General features: G+C 40.4%; 2 protein-coding genes across 5 annotated transcripts in view; both read right to left on the minus strand.

The window, feature by feature from the left end:
* Positions 1–5342, minus strand: part of psip1a (PC4 and SFRS1 interacting protein 1a) — a 148743-nt gene extending 143401 nt beyond the window's left edge. For 2 of the 4 annotated variants that reach the window (XM_079615994.1, XM_079615992.1), the window contains exon 1: positions 5182–5342. The gene's annotated coding sequence lies outside the window, so the exon portion shown is untranslated. Of the gene's footprint in view, positions 1–5155 lie in introns of all 4 variants that reach the window. The other 2 variants (XM_079615993.1, XM_079615991.1) reach the window with 1 other exon arrangement.
* Positions 5343–10778: 5436 nt separating this feature from the next.
* The window catches only part of LOC307000414 (uncharacterized protein), a 108718-nt gene continuing 99865 nt past the window's right edge, over positions 10779–19631 (minus strand). The window contains exons 3-6 of the mRNA XM_079615996.1: positions 17213–17398; positions 16902–17075; positions 14239–14332; positions 10779–11059 (exon numbers count right to left, since the gene is read on the minus strand). Of these exons, the coding sequence (XP_079472122.1) occupies position 11059; positions 14239–14332; positions 16902–17075; positions 17213–17398 (455 nt within the window). The 3' untranslated portion in view covers positions 10779–11058. The remainder of the gene's footprint in view (positions 11060–14238; positions 14333–16901; positions 17076–17212; positions 17399–19631) is intronic.

Consider the following 19631-nt stretch of genomic DNA (forward strand, 5'->3'; position numbering starts at 1 on the left):
AAGCCATTCATTCATAAAACTAATTTATAGAAATGTAAGTGTTTGTGATTATTATGAGGGCTGTTTTTATGTTTAAAGGCTGTGTTGCGGGGTTAATTTTTCAACGAATTTGTGCAATTTGCTTGTTGGTAATGAACATTTAAACTGTTATCCATTGTATTTTATGTTGTTGGGTATCACAAAACGGAATATAATACGAAAAACTAGGTACTATCTTACAGCAGCAACAATCGCCACAATCTTTCCACCACAATGCATTGCATGACGTCACCTTGGGGAGAGAATTTACCAAAGCCCGCCTTGATAGTGACTAGAGAGACGAATAGTAGACGAGAGTATTCAGATGATAGAACATGATCATTGTCTATACAACACCACATCTCTAGTCACCTATAACTGTTTAAGTTGGTTCATAAGACTTTGTAAAAAAAGTAAACAAACAATTAACATACTTGTGCGTGCTGGCTTGAAGGGGATGATCCTGCCTGAAATGTGTGTATGCTATCTTCAGAAAAAACGGGTTCAGGTAGCATGCCTCCTGGATGCTGAGTGAGGCACGTCACATCTGGTCGCGGGTATGAGCTCCTCGACCAGCGACCAAAACGCACTCACTGCCCTACAGTAAGCTTTCCAACGTGGTTTCCATGGGACGGCACCACCCGCACAAGCACCTGCCAAACACCGCGACAGACACGCGGCTGCTACGTTTGCAACAACATTTTCACCGGAGGAAGAGAAACGCTTAGAAACGCCCATATAGCTAGCACGATGCCTTCTATTTCTAGATGACAAAGACAAAGTTTACCAGTACTATGACAAAGGCTACCGGTACTTATCTGAACTAACGTCATGATCACTGCCACTATAAAGAAAACGTTGATTTTTCACTCGGTGCTATTCAATGACAGTAAAAAAAAAAAAATGTGTCGTTATCTCATTGCTGCGTTGCTAAATGATAGCAACTCACCAGGACACTTCACCAACTCTCCACTCATTCTCCTCAGACCATGCATTTCATTGGCTTTGACGGCCATCAGGCTACCTTTCCTCCACTTCTCCCCAACGTGACGTCATCACCGAATTGCGTAAATAAAAACGTTAATGCCAAAACCGTAAAAAATGGTATTCAAGTCCATTTTTGAGACATTTTTAAAATGATATACATATCTTGAGTGATTTATGCACCCATTAATCGACAGTGGTGGTTAACCTGCAACATGGGCTTTAATTCAGTGTCTTCACCGTAAAGTTCTTCTCTAAAGTTACATATGACATTGATATACACGTATCTAACTTCAATAGCAAACTTACATTTATTTGAATAAATGTTTTTAAAAAATTAAGGTGTGCATCATGCCTGACACCTACATGAACACTTTACAGTTGGTTTTATGACCAAGTCATTCTCTTCCAATGCTATTGAAGTTAGAAACGTGTATACCAATGTCGTATGTAATTTTAGAGACAGTCCCTAAATGTGCGAATGTCCAATCAAGCCAATTTTACAGCCAGAATATTACTGGGAAACGCTTAGCGGGAAACTTTGAGCATTAAGTTCATATTCTGAGTGTTTGCTGTTAGCCATATAGTTCAGCCTTGTCAACAAGGTGCGAGTTTGGTCTTTTATATCACTGCATTAGTCCATTAAGCTAAGCGTTTTATATGCCCAGCAATCCTGAATTATTGAGTGAAACCCTAGAACTGCAGCACATCGCCGCAATATAAAGTTAGGGCAACTAAAGACGGGCATACACTGTGCGATTTTCGTCAAATTTTGAGCCAAATTCTGACTCGTGCGACACTTTTTCCGTGTCGGGCCGATTTTCAGCTTAGCCTTGAGTCATTTGTTGTGCAGTGCTTGTGCAGTGTACAGGGGGAAACGAGAGGTGATTAACCCCTCCCGACCGGCAATCGGATGGTCGGATGAATTTATGGCATGTTAGAAATTTTGGTCGCTCCTCGTGACTATCGCACAGTTGAAGCAGAGCCAGAACCGATTGCCCTAAACTCTGTGTTTTTTCCCCTCACTGCACCTGCGCGAAAACAGAAGTTTAACCATTTCATCTGCAGCAACAACAACAACAACAAAACGAGAAGAGGGAGATCTTTAAGTTCTGTAGCTCAAACTATCTACAAATTACTGTTGCTTACCTCCCGTTCGTGTTACAAAATGGATTAACCATTACCCACGTCTTCCAACCCATCTGCGATATCTACACCGTGCCTCTTTTATTATTTTGTTAAACAATGCATTTGAAAAAAATGTTTTTAATTTTCATTGATGACTAATTATTGCAGTGTTCGGACATATTATAGACTGTTAATAATATATGCCCCGACCTAAATGTTTTAGACAATTTTCAATGAGGAGTAAGCTTCTACGGCTGCGTTTACACTTGGCATTAACATGCGACCTGTATCCGGATGTTGTCCACATACACATTAAAAAAGACAAGTGTAATCGCGTTTCTGATCGGAATGTTATCCGATCAGAGTGTCCAGGGGCCTCATTTATAAACGTTGCGTACGCACAAAAGGCGGCGTACGCCGCTCTCTACGCAATAATTGGTATTTATAAAAAGCAAACTTCACGGGAAAATGTGCGGTCCTTCACGCAAGCTCTGACCCAGGCGTACGCACACAAACGGGTGAAATGAGAAATGGCGACACCGTCGGCAGATGGAAGAAACACGTGAAAGTGTGTGAAACTGTAGACCGTTGTGTAAAAGAAATGGCAATACTGCCTCTCATAAATAACAAAGCAAGTCTTACAATTAACAGCCTACACGAACCCGTTCGATCGATCTGCAGTGTAAAACAAACAAAATCAAACGAAAATTACAACAGAAATGCAAATGAACACATATTTGCAAAAAGAAAAGTGAAATATGTTCTGCGATAATATTGGCATGTTATGCAATTCATCCTCATAAATAATATGGTAAACAGAACGAAATAATGTACAAAACTGATATTCTCGTCAATGTGTCCGTCTGGCGGAGCAGATATAGATGCAATTAGATAGACAGATCGATAGATAATTAGGGAGATAGACAGATAGATAGATAATTAGGGAGATAGATAGATAGATAGATAGATAGATAGATAGATAGATAGATAGATAGATAGATAGATAGATAGATAGATAGATAGATAGATAGATAGATAGATAGATAGATAGATAGATAGATAGATAGATAGATAGATAAATTGTCCACTGGGGAAAGTTGTTTTCATAGTAAATATTTATTCATCAGCTATCATGGTATTCATGCATATGCCTTTAGTTTGTTTTATTTTTGATAAAATAATATGACGTATGTCTCAACCACTCAGAAAGCTGCAAGAAATTACATTTGCACTGAACTACTTTCCATTTCCACGTAGGTTATAACCGACATCTAGCTTGTCAGATGCAATTAAATGGATGGAAATAAAATGCCCCATCACAATGCGTAATGACGCACAATTGCTGATCTTGTCCGACCATTTCTTTTTTATTTCGGCCACGGTCCGAGGTTGTGAGGCTACAGCATTTACGGCGTCTGCAACCTTTTGCCACTCAAGTGCCTTTTTGGCATTAGTAATGCCCACACTGTGCCCTCCAAACAACATTTGTCTCCTCTTTTCCACCTCGGCAACGATAACTTCTACTTCACATTGAGTGAAGTTACGTTTTTTTTATTTCCTCTCTGTGTTTGTCATGATTTCGCAATCGATGAATATTAACTTGTGGGCGTTTCACGGACTATTTATGGGCAACTATGGGCGTGACATGAAGCCGCAAAAATGTTTCATCCGTACGGCACTTCTGACGCAAATCCTACGCAAAGTTTTATAAATGAGGCCCCTGGTCCAGAGGTAGTCGAGGACGCATTGTGATCGGATCTCAGTGTAATGTAAACACAATCCAGCCATAGTGTCTGCATTCACAGGTGGACGTCATATAAATCCCGCCCAGTCTCCCCACGTGGCTGTCAGAAAATAATGGCCAGACGCAGTTTAGACAAGAGATTAAACTTATTTGAACCTTACAATAAACGTCAATATTTAAAACAGTTTATTTAGACTTGCATGATACTGTGTGTCATTTTTCATTTTAATTGCGCAACATTATCTGAACGAGGCGATCACCTGTAGCCTACAATCACAGCTGTGAGTCATGAGATCTCAATGAAGAGCGTGCACTGCTTTGCCAGAGGAATAATGGGAATAAACTTTTTTTTTTTTTTTTATGTTTTAAATGTTGAATGTTTTTATTGTTTCAGCATGTTTATTAATCTCCCAGTCATTGCACGCTATAATCTTAAACCCCGATGATCGATGATGTGACTTTTTTAACATGATAAACCCAGTTATTTTTGTATGATCAACTCTGGAAGTATTCCATTCAAAAAACGTAATTTGATCTAAGACTGGAGATTGCACAGGAAAGTAAAGTGAGTGAGTGAAAGCAATTGGGACATTGCTTAATTTGTATCATCTTTACTCTTAATTTGGTGTCGTGCTACAGACCTAATTTAAATATTATGCAAAAACAGAAATCCGGTGGGTTATCCAGATACGGAGGCTACTTAATATGAACAAATGTAAACGCACCGTGTCCTGATTGGCTAATGATCCGATCTGCTCGATCGCATGTTATAACGCCAAGTGTAAACGCAGCCAATGTAATATTTTTGTATTATCCTCACAGCGTGTTGGTTATGCGGTGATGGGCTATGAAATTATTGCGTGGCAAAATAATTATGATAGTCTCTCAATTTAATAAAAAAAGTAGCCTAGGCCTTCCCTAATAATACAAATGAATACAATAATACAAATAATAATTTAATACATAAATTGGAAATGCTAAATAATCTTGATATTGATGCTTGTTTTGACAATATCTCCATCTGGATACATAAAATAAGGCCCAGAGTCCGACACCGATTAAACTCATTTTACACTGATATGACTGTTGCCATGCATAATTAGCCTACTGTGAAATAACGTCACTGATACACTGTAGCTTAGAAAGAATTGTCAATACACACGAGTGACACTAACACTGTACAACAACCGTGACTACATAATCCATAAACATACATGTGCTGGACATTTCGAAATACGTCTTAATGTACCTCATTAAATGTATGTCTATATTTGTAAATACCGTTTATTCAAAGAAGCTTTCCCCACCGATTTAGCGTGCTCGTCTTTCTTCTTCTTCTTCTTCTTCTGCGGCGGATCCCAGACAAGTGTATTACCAAATTACCGCCACCTATCACCCAAATGGACCACTGACACTCTTCTTCTTCATCTTCTTCTTCTTCTTTCGTTTTTTGGCGCGTTGCATTCTTAGTGCATATCGCCACCTACCTTTGCTGTTATGCAGTCATGATTTCTTATGATCAGATTTTCCTTATTTTTATTTTTATTTTCTTCTTTCTCATATATCCATCCTTATCTAATTATTTGATGCTCCATCTCATTCCATCTCCCATAGTAGCCCACCAGGCGCTGCATGTTCAGCTCCTCCAGACTGGACTATAAAATCTGGAATAGACCAAAGTATCCTTATCCTATATTAAATAATTTCACTTAATCCAGTAGTATATATGTTATTCTATATCCTACCAGATAATGTCTAATAAGGGGAGAACTGCCACTCTCAGTAAACTTCCGGCTTCTGAACTGGTTGCAGTTCCAATCTGGTTCCATATGAGGGCGCTCACAGGACGAGTGCAGAATGAATGGAGGTCTATGTAGCTATACCCCTCAAAATACACTTTTCTCAGGATATAATTTTTTGTCTAGTAATTTGAATGTTTTATTTGAAAGGAGATGCAAATAAATTACTCATTGCTGGGTGTTAGATTTATTAGAGTCACTTATTTGCTTTAAAAGGTCTTTTAAAATGTCAATGACGTCATACACATCGTACGACCAGAGATACTGCTTTACGGCAATCCTTCAGTCACTTTGGTGCTTTCGTGCTCTGCACTTTCTTTTCTCTCGAGGCATCGACAACACAGGTTTTTTTTTTTCTTTTCTTTTTTTATCGAAAACACAGCTGACACAGGTAAATACACGTGCTAGAAGAGTTTTTGCTAGAAGACATTCTGGCCCCGCTTTGGATGCCATCAAGCGGTATCTCTGGTCGTAATCAGTCCTTCACTGACCAATCAGCGTTCATTAGCAAAATGCTAGCGTGTTATGGGCAACAATAACTCAACCTGTAAGAAATCGAAAGGACATAAGTACTCGTTCATTCAACTTTCGACCTATAACCCATGTTGAACTTGCAAAAACTACAATCAAATCTGAGATTTCTCAACGGCAATCGGGTGAAAGAGACAAATTTAGCCGTCTAGCTCCATAGACTCCCATTCATTTTGCACTTGGGCGATCACCCCCATTGGAACTCTGGTGGAACTACAACCAAAATTCGGTACAATAGGACTTACCGTTTTTGCCCGTTGCTTGAACACATTTTGCTAAATTTCGCTCATTGTGCCAAAACTCTACACACAAGTAAACATGACACAACACTGGGAAATATACCATTCACATCTGTGTCAAATTGAAACTCTGCTATCAAAACCTAACATTCCTTTGTCAAAATGTGACTCTGATGACAAAATGACACATACTTGCATCATATGCCCTATGTATAGGCAGTCCTGATGGGCCCCCATGTTCCAAATAAAATATATTCCAGACTTTTCAAGGGCCCTCTCTCTCCTTGGGGCCCTGGTAATCAGTAGGGGTGTAACAATACATTGATACGATCGATGCATCGATCAAATGTCTAACGATACGATGCATCGATGCCACACATAAAACATTGATATACGGTACCTTTATTTTGACACTCTCCACATCCTCACGTAACTTTTCTCAGCTGAAATAGACCCCTGACAAGATTGACTGAACCCTTTGTCACAAAAGCCGGTATTTTCCACTGTCAAGTCAAGTCAAGTCACCTTTATTTATATAGCGCTTTTTGCAATACAGATTGTATCAAAGCAGCTTCACAGTGATAACATGAAAATAATACAAAAAACAATTTCATCATCATCCACCTTTAAGGCAGATCTATAATATTGTTGAATATTAAATGTCCCCAACTAAGCAAGCCAGAAGGTAAGGCAACAGCGGCAAGGAACCAAAACTCCATCAGGTGACAGAATGGAGAAAAAACCTTGGGAGAACCCAGGCTCAGTCGGGGGCCAGTTCTCCTCTGGCCAATTTGTGAACAGTGTATGATTATGATTCAGGAGCATTACAGGTCAGAAGTTCAGAATGAATCAGAGTATTTGTCCAGTTCCGGTTGGTTGAAGTCGGAGTGGAGAGGAGGAGAGACTGGTTGACACTTCAGGTCAGCGGCGTCGTCGTGTCCTGGCGCTGGTCCTTCATCAGATCTGGATACGGCCTGGTTCCGGTGGACAGCGGTAAACCTCGGGATAGACAGAGAGACTAATATTAGCGTAGACGCCATCCTTCTTATGATGTACCAAATACATCAGGATTTACGGAAAGTGTTCCCGGTCCAGGCTGTTCTAAACTATGCAGCCTAACATTGAATTATAGAAGTCTATAATATGTTATGTGTATGCTAGGCCGAAGAGATGTGTTTTTAGTCTAGATTTGAACTGACATAGTGTGTCTGCTTCCCGGACAATGTTAGGAAGACTGTTCCAAAGTTGTGGTGCTAAATAGGAAAAGGATCTACCGCCAGCAGTCGATTTTGATATTCTAGGTATTATTAACTGGCCGGAAGTTTGAGATCGCAGTAGACGTGAAGGACTATAATGCGTTAAGAGCTCGCTCAAGTACTGTGGAGCTAAACCATTTAGTAAGTGATCAGCAATATTTTTAAATTTATACGATGTTTAATAGGCAGCTAATGCAGTGTTGACAGAACGGGGCTAATATGGTCATACTTCCTGGTTCTGGTAAGAACTCGAGCTGCTGCGTTTTGGACCAGCTGTAGTTTGTTTATTAAGCGTGCATCGCGAGTTCATCTTTTACAGCAGAAACGAAAAGACCCGAAAAGTCTGTTTTAGCGAATCAGTGCGCAGTATTCAGGTCAGGTGATAAGGCTGCTAGTCACTTTGAAAAGACGCGCTACGCTAGCTGAGAGGAGTTTTGTCAAAGCTGACTTGAGTGAACGAGGATGAATTTCAACAAACTTGATGAACCCGTGTTCTCTTACGAGAGTTCTCTCGTACTGCGTCGAAGACGCTACGGGAAAGATTCTTTCTCGAGATATTGAAGCCAAAAATTAATCCTTAATTTTGTAATAATGTAAAATGCTTTGCAGCAGCATACAGCCACAGGAGGAACTAGCTTGCACGCCTATTGGCTGTGCCCATGCCTATGCAAGGCATCTCATGACGCTTGACCCAATGAGGGCGCTCCGCCAGAATAAGCGTGGCCTAGGCTTACAAATACCATTCTCTGCCATTCTCTGCCATTCTCTGATTTTTATCTCTTCAGCGAAGCTCTCGCATCGCTGGATCCTGAGAGGAAGCCGCCACGGCCGTCGAGAAGCATCGCTGCAGGACGTGCCTTCTCAACTGAAGCCGCCGGATCGACATCTCGCCGCCTTCAGCCGCCGTTCCCTTCATCGCTATCCAGTGTGGAAAATATCCTTTTCTCCAGTGTGTGTGTTTTGTGTGTGTGTTCGCCGCTGTGTCACACATTTTTTCTCACCCACTAAAAGAGCCGAGCGTCTAATGTCTAATGTAAGGTTGAGTGTTTCCTTTTGTTCCTGAGAGTTAATTTAAGTACTGTAATAAACTAACACCAAACCTGACAGAACGACCAACCAAATACCGCTATGGATCCTACACAGCCCGCAGACAGTGCTTCCGTGAACACCAAGGAATCCACTATGTTTGACCAGAATGGTAGTACTCTGGAGGAATTTGCTGAAGTTTTCCTGCACCTTTACCAGGATGGGAGATGGGATGAGGACTTCCTTCAACAGCAGTTCTGGAGCGGGTTAGATGATCCACTCGCCCAGATACTGCTGCAGGATGATCTCGACTTACCTCTTGTCAAATTCATTGACCGTACGTTGTGTGTGTGTGGTTCCTCACTCACTGTGGGAGACATCCAGCCAGATCTTCGCGTCCAGCCAGATCTTCGCGTCCAGCCTGATCCTCACCTCATCAGCCCAGTCAAGCCAGAACTTCACGTCAATCCTGCCGACCCAGAGCCATCAAGTTCAGAATGCTGTTTTTAGTCTAGATTTGAACTGACAGAGTGTGTCTGCTTCCCGGACAATGTTAGGAAGACTGTTCCAAAGTTTTGGTGCTAAATAGGAAAAGGATCTACCGCCAGCAGTCGATTTTGATATTCTAGGTATTATTAACTGGCCGGAATTTTGAGATCGCAGTAGACGTGAAGGACTATAATGCGCTAAGAGCTCACTGAAGTGCAGAACACAAGTAGTGAGAGTGGGTCAGACCATTTCTAACAGCATTACCCTGAGTACAGGAGCACCACAAGGATGCGTTTTGAGTCCCCTGCTCTACTCACTCTATACGTACGACTGTGTGTCCTCTCATAGCTCCACTTCGATTGTTAAATTTGCAGATGATACAGTTTTGATGGGTTTCATTGCTGATAACAACGAGACTGCATATTTGGATGAGCTTCTTTCCTCAGGCAGTCAGACTACTCAACTCGGACATTAAAAATATGGCACTTTAAGGACTCTGGCGATAAGGGTTAATAAATGGCACTGCTTATGTACTTTACTAGTTATTAATATTAATATATTTATTCAATTGTGTAAATTTTTTTAAAATAATTTAGGGTATGTTTTTATTGCACAGTCTATAGGAATACCAGGCTTACATTTCACTGCTTGTTGTATGAACTATAACTGGTATGTGACAAATAAACTTTGAATTGAATTGAATTGAATTGAATTGAATTGAATTGAAGTACTGCGGAGCTAAACCATTTAGTGCTTTGTAAGTGATCAGCAATATTTTTAAATTTATACAATGTTTAATAGGCAGCCAATGCAGTGTTGACAGAACGGGGCTAATATGGTCATACTTCCTGGTTCTGGTAAGAACTCGAGCTGCTGCGTTTTGGACTAGCTGTAGTTTGTTTATTAAGCGTGCAGGGCAACCACCCAGTAGAGCATTACAATAATCTAGCCTTGAGGTCATAAACGCATGAACTAATTGTTCTGCATTATTCATTGAGAGCATATGGCGTAATTTAGATATATTTTTTAAGATGGAAGAAAGCGGTTTTACAGATACTAGACACATGACTTTCAAATGAAAGATTGGTATCAAAGAGCACACCCAGTTTCCTAACCAACGACGAAAGACTTAACAGAGCAGCCATCAAGTGTTAGACAGTACTCTAGGTTATTACGTGTGGAAGTTTTTTGTCCAATAATAAGAATATCAGTTTTTTTCTGAATTTAGTAGTAGGAAATTACTAGTCATCCAATTTTTTATATCAGCTATGCATTACGTTAATTTTGTTAATTGGTAGGTTTCGCTAGGTTTTGAAGAAATATACAGCTGAGTATCGTCGGCATAACAGTGAAAGCTAATTCCATGTTTCCTACTGATATCTCCTAATGGTAGCATGTACAAAGTGAACAGCAGCGGTCCTAGTACTGAGCCTTGTGGTACGCCATACTGAACTTGTGATTGATAAGACATCTCTTCATTTACTGCTACAAACGGATAACAGTCAGATAAGTATGATTTAAACCATGCTAGTGCAATTCCACTAATGCCAACATAATGTTCGAGTCTATTTAAAAGGATGTTGTGGTTCTTTTGGAACGTTCAATTCAATTCAAGTTTATTTGTATAGCGCTTTTCACAATACATATTGTTTCAAAGCAGCTTTACAGAAAATGCATTTCAAAAATATACATACAAAAATACAGTTAGTTAATCATAAAATTTAGGGCATAACATATCGCCGGCGTTGGGTCGTCTCTTCACAGGCGTCGAGTCGTCTCATCACAGGCGTTGGGGCATCTGAAGTCTCCATGAGAGGCTGGATACATAACTGGAGCTGACGAACTCTATTTGAGTTATAGGGACAGGCGTCCCGAGATAACAACAAAAAAGGCCGATGGGAAATAATTAGCGTAGCTGCTGTTCATAATATGAATGCATTTGATCTGATTTAACTGTAGTATAAAAGGTATGAGATGCATCATGTGAATGCTTGGCTAAAGAGATGCGTCTTTAATCTAGTTTTAAACTGGGAGAGCGAGTCTGAGCCTCGGACAATATCAGGAAGGCTATTCCAGAGTTTAGGAGCTAGATGTGAAAACGCCCTCCCTCCTTTAGTGGACTTAGTTATCCTAGGTACGACCAGAAGCCTCGAATTTAGCGATCTTAAAGAGCGCGATGGATTATATGGCGATAGAAGATCTCTTAAATACACAGGAGCTAAACCATTTAGGGCTTTATAGGTCAGTAACAATACTTTGTAATTGATACGGAACTTAATAGGTAACCAGTGTAGAGATGATAAAATTGGTGTTATATGATCATATTTTCTTGACCTAGTAAGAACTCTAGCAGCTGCATTTTGGACTAACTGTAGCTTGTTTACGGAGGATGCAGGACAACCAGCTAATAAAGCATTACAGTAATCTAGTCTCGAGGTCATGAATGCATGAACTAACTTTTCTGCATCAGAAACTGATAGCATATTACGTAGCTTAGCAATGTTTCTAAGGTGGAAAAAGGCTGTTCTTGTGACATTTGAAATATGATTTTCAAAAGACAAGTTGCGGTCTAGTATAACACCCAGATCTTTTACTGTAGAGGATAAAGTAACAGGACATCCATCTAGATTAAGGTTGTATTGTAAGAGGTTTTGTGGGCAGTTTTTTGGACCAATCAGTAATACCTCCGTTTTATCTGAATTTAATAGAAGAAAATTACACGTCATCCAATATTTTATATCTTTAACACACTCTGTCATTTTAGATAATTTAGTGTTATCATCTGGTCTTGATGAAATATATAATTGAGTGTCATCAGCATAACAGTGGAAACTTATTCCATGTTTTCTTATAATATTACCAAGTGGCAGCATATAAATTGAGAATAGCAGGGGGCCTAATACAGATCCTTGCGGCACTCCATAATTTACTGACGTTATCTTTGATTTTTCCCCATTTAAATAGACAAAATGGTAACGGTCTGATAGGTACGATCTAAACCAGCTTAATGCCTGTCCCTGAACACCAGTGTAATTTTGAAGTCGATCTAAGAGTATTGTGTGATCTATAGTGTCGAACGCAGCACTAAGATCGAGTAAAACTAGTATTGAGATACAGCCTTGGTCAGAAGCTAAAAGTAAATCATTTGTAATTTTAACCAGCGCAGTTTCTGTGCTATGATGTGGCCTGAATCCTGACTGAAATTTTTCATAGATATCGTTTTCTTGCGAGAAAGAGCACAGTTGAGCGGACACAACTTTTTCTAGTATTTTAGACATAAATGGAAGATTTGAAATGGGTCTGTAATTTGCTAGGTTATTTGGATCTAATTGTGGTTTCTTAATGAGTGGTTTTATAACTGCCAGCTTGAACGTTTTTGGAACGTGACCTAAAGATAGAGACGAGTTAATAATATTGAGAAGAGGCTCTTCCACTACAGGTAACACTTCTTTAAGTAGTTTAGTGGGTATTGGATCTAATAAACATGTTGTTGGTTTAGATGCAGTGATAAGTTTATTTAGCTCTTCCTGTCCTATAGTTGTAAAGCACTGTAGTTGTTCTTGAGGGGCGATAATTGAGGCTGAATCATAAGACGCTGTCAAAGATTGTACATTTACAATTGTGTTTCTGATGCTTTCTATTTTCTCAGTGAAGAAATTCATGAAATCATTACTATTAAAATGTAACGGAATATTTTGTTCAGGTGATGTCTGTTTATTTGTTAATCTAGCCACAGTGTTAAATAAAAACCTTGGATTGTTTTGGTTATTTTCTATTAGTTTGCGGAGATGCTCAGCCCTGGCTGCTTTTAGAGCCTTTTTATAACGTGACATACTGTCTTTCCACGCGATTCTAAAGACCTCTAAATTTGTTTGTTTCCATTTGCGCTCTAAGTTACGAGTTTCTCTCTTGATAACATGCGTAGCACTGTTGTACCATGGTGCTTTAGTTTTCTCTCTAACCTTTTTTAATCTAATTGGTGCAACAATTTCTAATGTACTAGAGAGAATGGTGCTCATACTGCTAGTCATTTCCTCTAGTTCATCTGTTTGTTTGGGTTCACTGAGAAGCTGAGATAGATCAGGTAAGCTATTCAAGAATCTATCTACAGTGGTTGGAAGGATTGTTCTACCTGGTCGATAACGCGGCGCAACATGACACATTTCAGCCGTACGTAGTATGCAAGTTACCATGTAATGATCAGTGACATCATCACTTTGCGGTATAATATCTATATCGGTTGGATCGGTTCCATATGATATAATTAAATCTAGAGTATGATTAAGACGATGAGTGGGACCACTAACGTTTTGCTTGACCCCAAAGGAGTTTAATAAATCTGTAAACGCAGCCCCTAACGCATCATTTGTGTTATCAACGTGTATGTTGAAATCTCCAACAATTATTGCCTTATCGACATTGACCAATAGATCTGAGAGAAAATCTGCAAACTCTTTTAGGAAATCAGCGTAAGGCCCTGGCGGTCTATATACAGTAGCCAAGGCTAGAGATAATAGGGATTTCTTTCTTACATCTGGGAGCGTAACATTTAGCACAAGTACTTCAAACGAATTAAACCTGTGACCTGTTTTCTGAGTAACATTAAGAATATCTCTATAGATTGTTGCAACACCGCCGCCACGACCAATCAGACGGGGCTCATGCTTATAACCGTATCCTGGTGGAGTGGACTCATTAAGACCGAAATAGTCATTCGATTTAAGCCAGGTTTCAGTAAGGCAGAGTACATCGAAGCTATTATTAGTGACCATTTCATTTACAATAACCGCCTTAGGTGTAAGCGAACTAATGTTTAGAAGACCTAGCTTAAGAAATTGTTTTTGTTCACTAATATTGAGATTTTCTGGTTTAATCACAATTAGATTTTTCTTAGATCCTACAGTAGATTTATTGTTTGGCCTCACTAAACGAGGAATAGACACAGTTTCTATAAAGTGTTCTACACTGGTACTTATATCAATTAATTTGGGACAGCAAAGAATGTGATTTAGACTTTGACTTACTAGTCATATGGTGTGTAACGTCTTGGAGATGTTTTCCGACAGAACAGCACAGAACGTTCTAAAAAGAAACGTTCCAAGAGGCCCACAGTGACATCTGTGATTCAAATAAGTCAAAATAAACATTTCATTAACGAATTTGGCCACTGTGTCCAACAAATACATTTTAATTAACATTTATACATTACACCACTTCATGTTTCTTTGAAATGCATGCATGACACAAGGGCTGAGTGAGCAGAGTGAAAATAATTTTTTTGTCATATGATTAAACGAAACACATCACTGGAAGGGTCTTGATCAGCCGAGTAACAGCATTGCAATCTGAAGGCAGTACCTGACTCCTGCTTTGAGATATTGACCTCTGAACTTTGATATTAATGCATGTGGTGAGTCTTATAATTCAGCAACTGAATGGGCTACAATGATGAAACCAACTGTTATGTCAAGCTCTTGAACTCTTCCATCATGAGGGATACCGTTTGGTGCGATCATCAATTGGTGGCATCACCAAAAATGGTAAAAATTTAATCTCACCTAGTTATCATTTATAATATCAAATTCTGACCAAACTATCATGTTTCACATCCCCCATACCCATTAATGAACTCTCAGTTTTATACTCCAGACATCCATTTACATGTTTTAGTAATTTACAAAAACAAAACTACAATTCCCTGTTGCAGCAGATTACAACGTGATAGACAGCCCGTTAAATATGTAGTTCTTCCGGTTGGCAAAATAGGGTTGTAAGTAAGTAGGATTTAAAAAAAAACTATAGTAAAGTAACTTCCTAACAGACATGCAACTGCAAAAGCATATACGTGTTGTATGAATTCAGACCAAAAACATCATCTTATGGTTATTATTATCAGCCAAAATTGCTTGTTTGGGAGATTCATGCTAGTTGCTAAGGTAACCGTGAGCCTGACCACAGAAACGGAAGAAGGGTGCTTAAAAAAAAAAAAAAAAGTGTTACGGAAAGAAATATGAATAACTGACATTTCCAACAAATAATTTAAAAATATGTCATCCTTTATTAAAAAAGAAACAGAAGAAGGGTGCGTTAAAAAAATAATAATATTCCTTATTAAAAATAGTGTTTTCATGTTGAAATCGAGGCACTAGATGCTATATGTTTTCGTTGACATTTTGGAGAGCGGCAGGGTCACTCTGGACTGATCGCCAGTCCATCACTCAACCATCACACTCCCATTCACACCTAGGGCAATTTTATGAGTCTCCAATTAACCTATTCTATTCGTTTTCTTTTGGTTAAATATATTTTTATACAGAAAATAATGATACAAATAAATTTATTTGTATAGCACTTTTCAATGTAAAGAACAAAGTTATATGTGATACAAAGACCACAAGGAAATTCATACATAAATATATGTACTGGTATGTATAAAAGGCTAGACATAAATGAAAGCAAATTGCCTATGATTGTAAGCACAACACCAGTTGTCTAGTGTTAATTATTGTATCCAGAGCAAAGTTATGCAGCAGGATAATGAAAAACTTGTCTTATTTATGGGTATAATTAAGTAATACAACACATAACTCTATACCTACTTGACAATTAACATGTGAAAATTTTATTTTTTGTGATTACTTTTAGTTATGTACCCTGTATACAACTGGCATACAATGTTAAGAGAAAAATGAAAAATCAGTAATTTACAGTAAATGGTTTATTCCAAAAGTATCCACAATCCCTGTGAATAACATTATACAGGTGTATAGAGTATAAAACAATCAAACTATTACATCAATGTAAGTGTAACATTTTTGTACAGTAAAGGTCATTATGTTCACAAGATGAGATGGGTAAAGCTTGGGGAAGTCACCCCTGCAAGAGGCTGCTGTCATTTGCAAGCTCTAGCACCACAGTTGACTGCAGAAATAGTCCGTGAAAACATCGGAGGTGAAACTTAAAAACCGACCTGCTGTCTGTAAACTGAGTTTTGGAGAATCACATAAAATAAAATAAAAAATGAACAGTGGTTTCCTATCCATCTATGAAGCTAAAGGTGACAATTTTGTTGTGTGGCCACTGGTTTGTTGAGTGTAAGATTTTTTTTTTTTGCTTTTGTGTGCATGTGATTTGTGATGTGCTGTATTTATTCTGTGTGTTTGTCTTGCTGAAATTCTATTGAGTGCTATTTATTCAAACACTTTGCACTTTGTTGTCCCCGTCCCTGAATTTGTTGCCCAGAGGCCTAATGTCTGTTTTTCATGTGTGTGTCTAACTTGAATAAAATAGATTGTTTTTATTTTTTATAATACTCCAGTCCCTCTCTCCTTTTATTTCCCTTTATTGGGATAGCCTGCTTGTAAACATCTAAAATTCAGATTGTTTGTTTTCAACTTGTGACTGGTACAAAAAAGCCCCCTAGGGGCTACATGAAGAAGACACAGTAGCCCGCGATGACCCTCTTCACTTAAACTGCATAGAAGGAAAAAATAAAAGCAAGGCATGATAATACTTCCATTGAGTTAGTGTTGTTGAGCTATTCATTAACTGACTTTACTAAAGAAGTACAGACCATTTAGATCCAGCCACAAGGAAGCCATAATGTTAGAGGATCTCAAAGTGAGTGGGGTTTTATAGGATCCCCAAAAGCATTATAGCAAGAATCTAATAAAAGTTAGCTTCTTACCACAGTTTCTGCCAGAAGACATTTCTGATATCCTTGTCCTAATGTTTCCAGCCAGTTTTCTGAGATAGGTGCAGTGCTGTCTCATCTCCCTCATCACAATGATCTTTTCCTCTTGAAGCCGCACTTTTGACATGTACACATCAAAAATCTTTTGGTGTTGAATGTTGCTGGATTCTGAAGTCACACAAATAACATCCCTTCAATACAAATTTGACCTGTACATTCTAAACAGCAGGCAAAACATTAGTGTATGTACATCCCATAACCTGGTGCAGGGTGCAAAATAGCCTTAGTTAGAAATTGCTACATACCACTGTGCACTTCCCATGGCCATATTAGACTGTCTCCTCCCCCCACAGAGAGCCCGCTCTCCACCTTCTCCTCAACGATGCGCTCCTCATCTGCCACCTGCTCATTGTAGAGCTTGATTGTTTGCAAGAGTTTTCTCTTCTCTTCCCACAATTTTCTTCGACGCAAGTGTCGAATTTTGTTGCTGTCTATAAAAATGGCAAAACACAGGAAACATGATGCACAAGCATGTGTATGCAGATATCAGAAAGTTCAATGAAATACTAATATTTATAACTGACTAAAGAATGAATAAATTAAAATGTAAAAAAAATAGAATGACTTAAAAGGCGTAATAGGCCTAATATTTGTAAAATTTAAAGGAAGACATTTTAAAATGTTCGTGTCGTGCCTCGCGTCAAAGCCCGCCAAAATGGGAGTGGCTTAGCGTATAAAAGGGGGGCTCGGGCTGCAAACACTTGGTTTTCATCGCTTGAAGCAAAAAAAGCTTGTTGTGCGACACGGCAGGGAACGCAGTACTCGTTCCCTCTTCTAGAGAGAACCGAGGTTACGTTAGGTAACCGAGTACGTTCTCTTACGAGAGGTTCTCTCGTACCCCTAGTCAACGGCGTGTGCGCTAAGCAGTCACAACGTGAATCCCAGGAGGGAACGCCCCGAGGGACATAGATAAGTAAGAAACAGGTGGCCAACAGAGTGGGCTCGCACATGTACATAAGCACTTTATAAGGGGATACACATACAGAGCGGCACCACCGGTCTTATATTGAACACATCTACCCTTGTAGCACAGTTCACCAAGTCAGTCGTTAGGACTTTTTTAGACTGAAAGAAGTCTAGCCTGCAGGCGGGGACTTCTAGGTTGTAAAACCTAACAAATGTAGACGGGGAGGCCCAGCCTGCCGCCGTACAAATGTCATGGATAGAAATCCCGCTGGACCAAGCCCACGAAGAGGCCATGCCTCTGGTGGAGTGAGCTCTAACGCCCAAAGGGCATTGCAGGTCTTTTGACGCGTAAGCCGCAGCAATAGCGTTCACTATCCATCTGGATAGGCTGTGTTTCAAGGCGGCGAGACCCTTGGTGCGCCCACCAAACGAAACAAAAAGCTGCTCCGAGCGCCTGAAGGCGGCGGAGCGTGTGACGTAAATTCTCAGCGCTCTGACAGGGCAAAGGAGGTTCGCGTCGACCTCGCTGCCTGATGCCGGCAAAGCTGAGAGTGAAATTATCTGCGCTCTGAACGGGGTGCCGATCGCTTTGGGGACATAGCCATGTCTCGGTTTAAGGATGACTTTAGAGTCATTAGGTCCAAACTCGAGGCACGCAGCGCTCACAGAGACCACGTGTAAGTCACCCACATGTTTAACTGATGCCAGAGCAATCAGAAACGCGGTTTTGAACGCGAGGTACTTCAGATCCACAGAGTGTAACGGTTCAAAGGGATGTGCTTTCAGGGCCTCTAAGACCAAGGAAAGATCCCAGATAGGAACCGAGGGGGGCCGTGGGGGATTCATCCTCCTGGCTCCTCTAAGGAAGCGGATGATGAGCTCATTCCTTCCTATCGATGGCATCGATGGCCGCGACATATACTTTGAGCGTGGAGGGGGACCTGCCCATGTCCAACAGCTCTTGAAGGAAGCAAAGCACCCACGAAACTCCGCACATTTGTGGTTCCAGGCCTTTGCCCGTGCACCATTTGGTAAACACAAACCATTTAGACGCATAAAGCCGCCTAGTAGAGGGGGCTCTAGACTGCGTGATCGTGTTCACGACCCCTTCTGGCAAAGCAATGGGTACCCGTTGATTATCCATGCATGCAGAGACCATCGCTCTGGATGAGGATGCCAAATCGACCCGCCGGCTTGGGAAAGGAGGTCTTTCCTCACCGGGATCGGCCATGGGGCTGGGTCTGACAGCCGCACCAACTCCGAGAACCACGTCTGATTCTCCCATCGGGGGGCTATGAGGAGCACCGAATGACGCATTTCCCTGATTCTCTTGATTACCTCTGGTAACATTGAGACCGGAGGGAACGCGTATAACGGGCATCTGGGCCATGTCAGGGCCAGAGCGCCCTCGTTCTTCGAAAAGAACCTTGGGCAATGGGAGTTGTCTGTTGATGCAAATAGGTCGATTTTCGCCTTGCCAAAGCGGTGCTACAATAACTAGACTGACTGAGGGTGCAAGGACCATTCCCCGGGGGGAATATTGTTCCTGGACAGTCTGTCCGGTCCGTCGTTCAGGCGTCCTGGCACATGCGCGGCTCTGAGCGAGCGCAAGTGGTGCTGAGCCCAGACAAGGAGGCGTTCCGCCAGATCGCAGAGAATCCTGGATCTGACACCGCCCTGGCGGTTCACGTATGATACCATAGGCATGTTGTCCATTCGAACCAGTACGTGGTGGCCCCGCAGAGATGGGAGGAAGTG

Source organism: Phoxinus phoxinus (genome assembly GCF_949152265.1).
Source record: "Phoxinus phoxinus genome assembly, chromosome: 6".
NCBI classification, from domain to species: domain Eukaryota; kingdom Metazoa; phylum Chordata; class Actinopteri; order Cypriniformes; family Leuciscidae; genus Phoxinus; species Phoxinus phoxinus.